Source organism: Apus apus, chromosome Z, assembly GCF_020740795.1.
Source record: "Apus apus isolate bApuApu2 chromosome Z, bApuApu2.pri.cur, whole genome shotgun sequence".
NCBI classification, from domain to species: domain Eukaryota; kingdom Metazoa; phylum Chordata; class Aves; order Apodiformes; family Apodidae; genus Apus; species Apus apus.
The window spans coordinates 65,250,127-65,251,377 of record NC_067312.1 but is presented as its reverse complement, the minus strand read 5'-3'; the positions used below and the strand labels follow the sequence as shown (position 1 = coordinate 65,251,377).

General features: G+C 70.2%; 1 protein-coding gene across 1 annotated transcript; it reads right to left on the bottom strand.

Moving 5' to 3' along the window:
• Positions 1-224: 224 nt before the first annotated feature.
• Positions 225-1,251, bottom strand: CARTPT (CART prepropeptide). The gene is made up of 3 exons (XM_051643180.1): positions 1,120-1,251; positions 911-994; positions 225-835 (listed from the first exon to the last, which is right to left on the bottom strand). The coding sequence occupies exons 1-3, from the start codon at positions 1,249-1,251 to the stop codon at positions 728-730; spliced, it is 324 nt and encodes a 107-aa protein (XP_051499140.1). The 3' UTR covers positions 225-727.

The following is a 1,251-nucleotide window of genomic DNA, read 5'->3' as shown; positions in this document are numbered from 1 at the left end:
GATATCCCCTGGTAGTTTGCAACGGATCCAGACAGCTTTCTCTCCGTGGTGGCGCCGGTAAAGCAACCGGTTTCCTCCCCAGCCCGGCTGGTGCCGGACCCCCGAACGCGGCCGGTATCTCCGACGGGACCCTCTCCAGGGCAGGGCGAGGCTGCCGGGCTCTGCCCGGAGCCCCCGGTGAGGGGCAGCCCCGCCGCCCCCGGGCTGTGCCCAGCCGGGCCCTCTCAGCTGCGGGGCAAGAGAAAGGGGGTCCGGGTGCCTCCAACACATCTGCCCCCCCTACCTCACAACCACCCAGGGGATCCCCTTGCCCCGGCTCAGCCCGGCCGGCAGTGGGGGGATGTTGCCCGCCTCGGGAAGAGCCAGGCACCCCGGGGCACGGTGCGGGGCCAGCCCCGCTCCCGGCACGGCTCAGCACGGCTCGGCTCTGCGCCGGTAAGACACTGCAGCTCCTGGTACCGGCACCTCTATTCGGCAAGGCACGGGCTGGGTTTTTCCTGGACGGACAAAATCAAACCGGGAAAGGAGGGGAGGGGGGGGAAGGGAGGAGAGAGAAAGAAAACAGCTCCACGGATGTCAGATGTCACGGACGGCGTTTACACGGGAGACGCGGGGGCTTCTCGCTGCGTTTCTCGGGTGGAGGAGCCGCGGGAAGTCGCCGCTGCCGCCCGGGGCGGGGAGAGGTCGGTGCCTGTGCTCCCGGCGGCTTGTCCCGGGGCTCCCCCCCTTACAGGCACTTGAGAAGGAAAGAATTGCACGAAGTCCCCCGCGGGCAGTCGCAGAGCTTGCCGATGCGGGCCCCCTTTCTCACGGCGCACTGCTCCCCGGCATCACACTGCGGGGGGCGGCAGGCGGTGAGCGGGGACGCCCCGTCCCGTCCCGCCCCGTCCCAGCCCGCCGGGGCACTCACCAGAGGCACCTGCCCGAACTTCTTCTCGTAGTGCGGGACCCTCTTGCTCTTCAGCTTTTCCAGAACCTCCTGCAGCGCTTCGATCTGCCGAGAGACACCCCACCACCACACACACACACACACACACACACACACAACCCCCGGTCAGGCCGCGTCCAGCCGGGGCAGAACCCCCCCCCCCCCGCCCCTCTCCCGGTCCTTCTCCCCACCAGCTCCTTCTCTCTGGAGCCGCCGCCCAGGGTGCCCAGGTCTCTGCGCGGAGGCTCCGCGCCCTGCCCGCGGGCGCTCAGCAGCAGCGCAGCCGCCAGGGCGCAGAGCGCCAGGGCCCGCCCGCTCTCCAT

Bases quoted from the DNA above. Each gene is read 5' to 3' on its own strand.
- CARTPT (XM_051643180.1), bottom strand. From the start codon at position 1,251: ATGGAGAGCGGGCGGGCCCTGGCGCTCTGCGCCCTGGCGGCTGCGCTG. The intron at 995-1,119 runs GTGGGGAGAAGG...GTCTCTCGGCAG, and splicing joins GCTCCAGAGAGAAGGAGCTG to ATCGAAGCGCTGCAGGAGGT. The intron at 836-910 runs GTGAGTGCCCCG...CGCCCCCCGCAG, and splicing joins AGTTCGGGCAGGTGCCTCTG to TGTGATGCCGGGGAGCAGTG.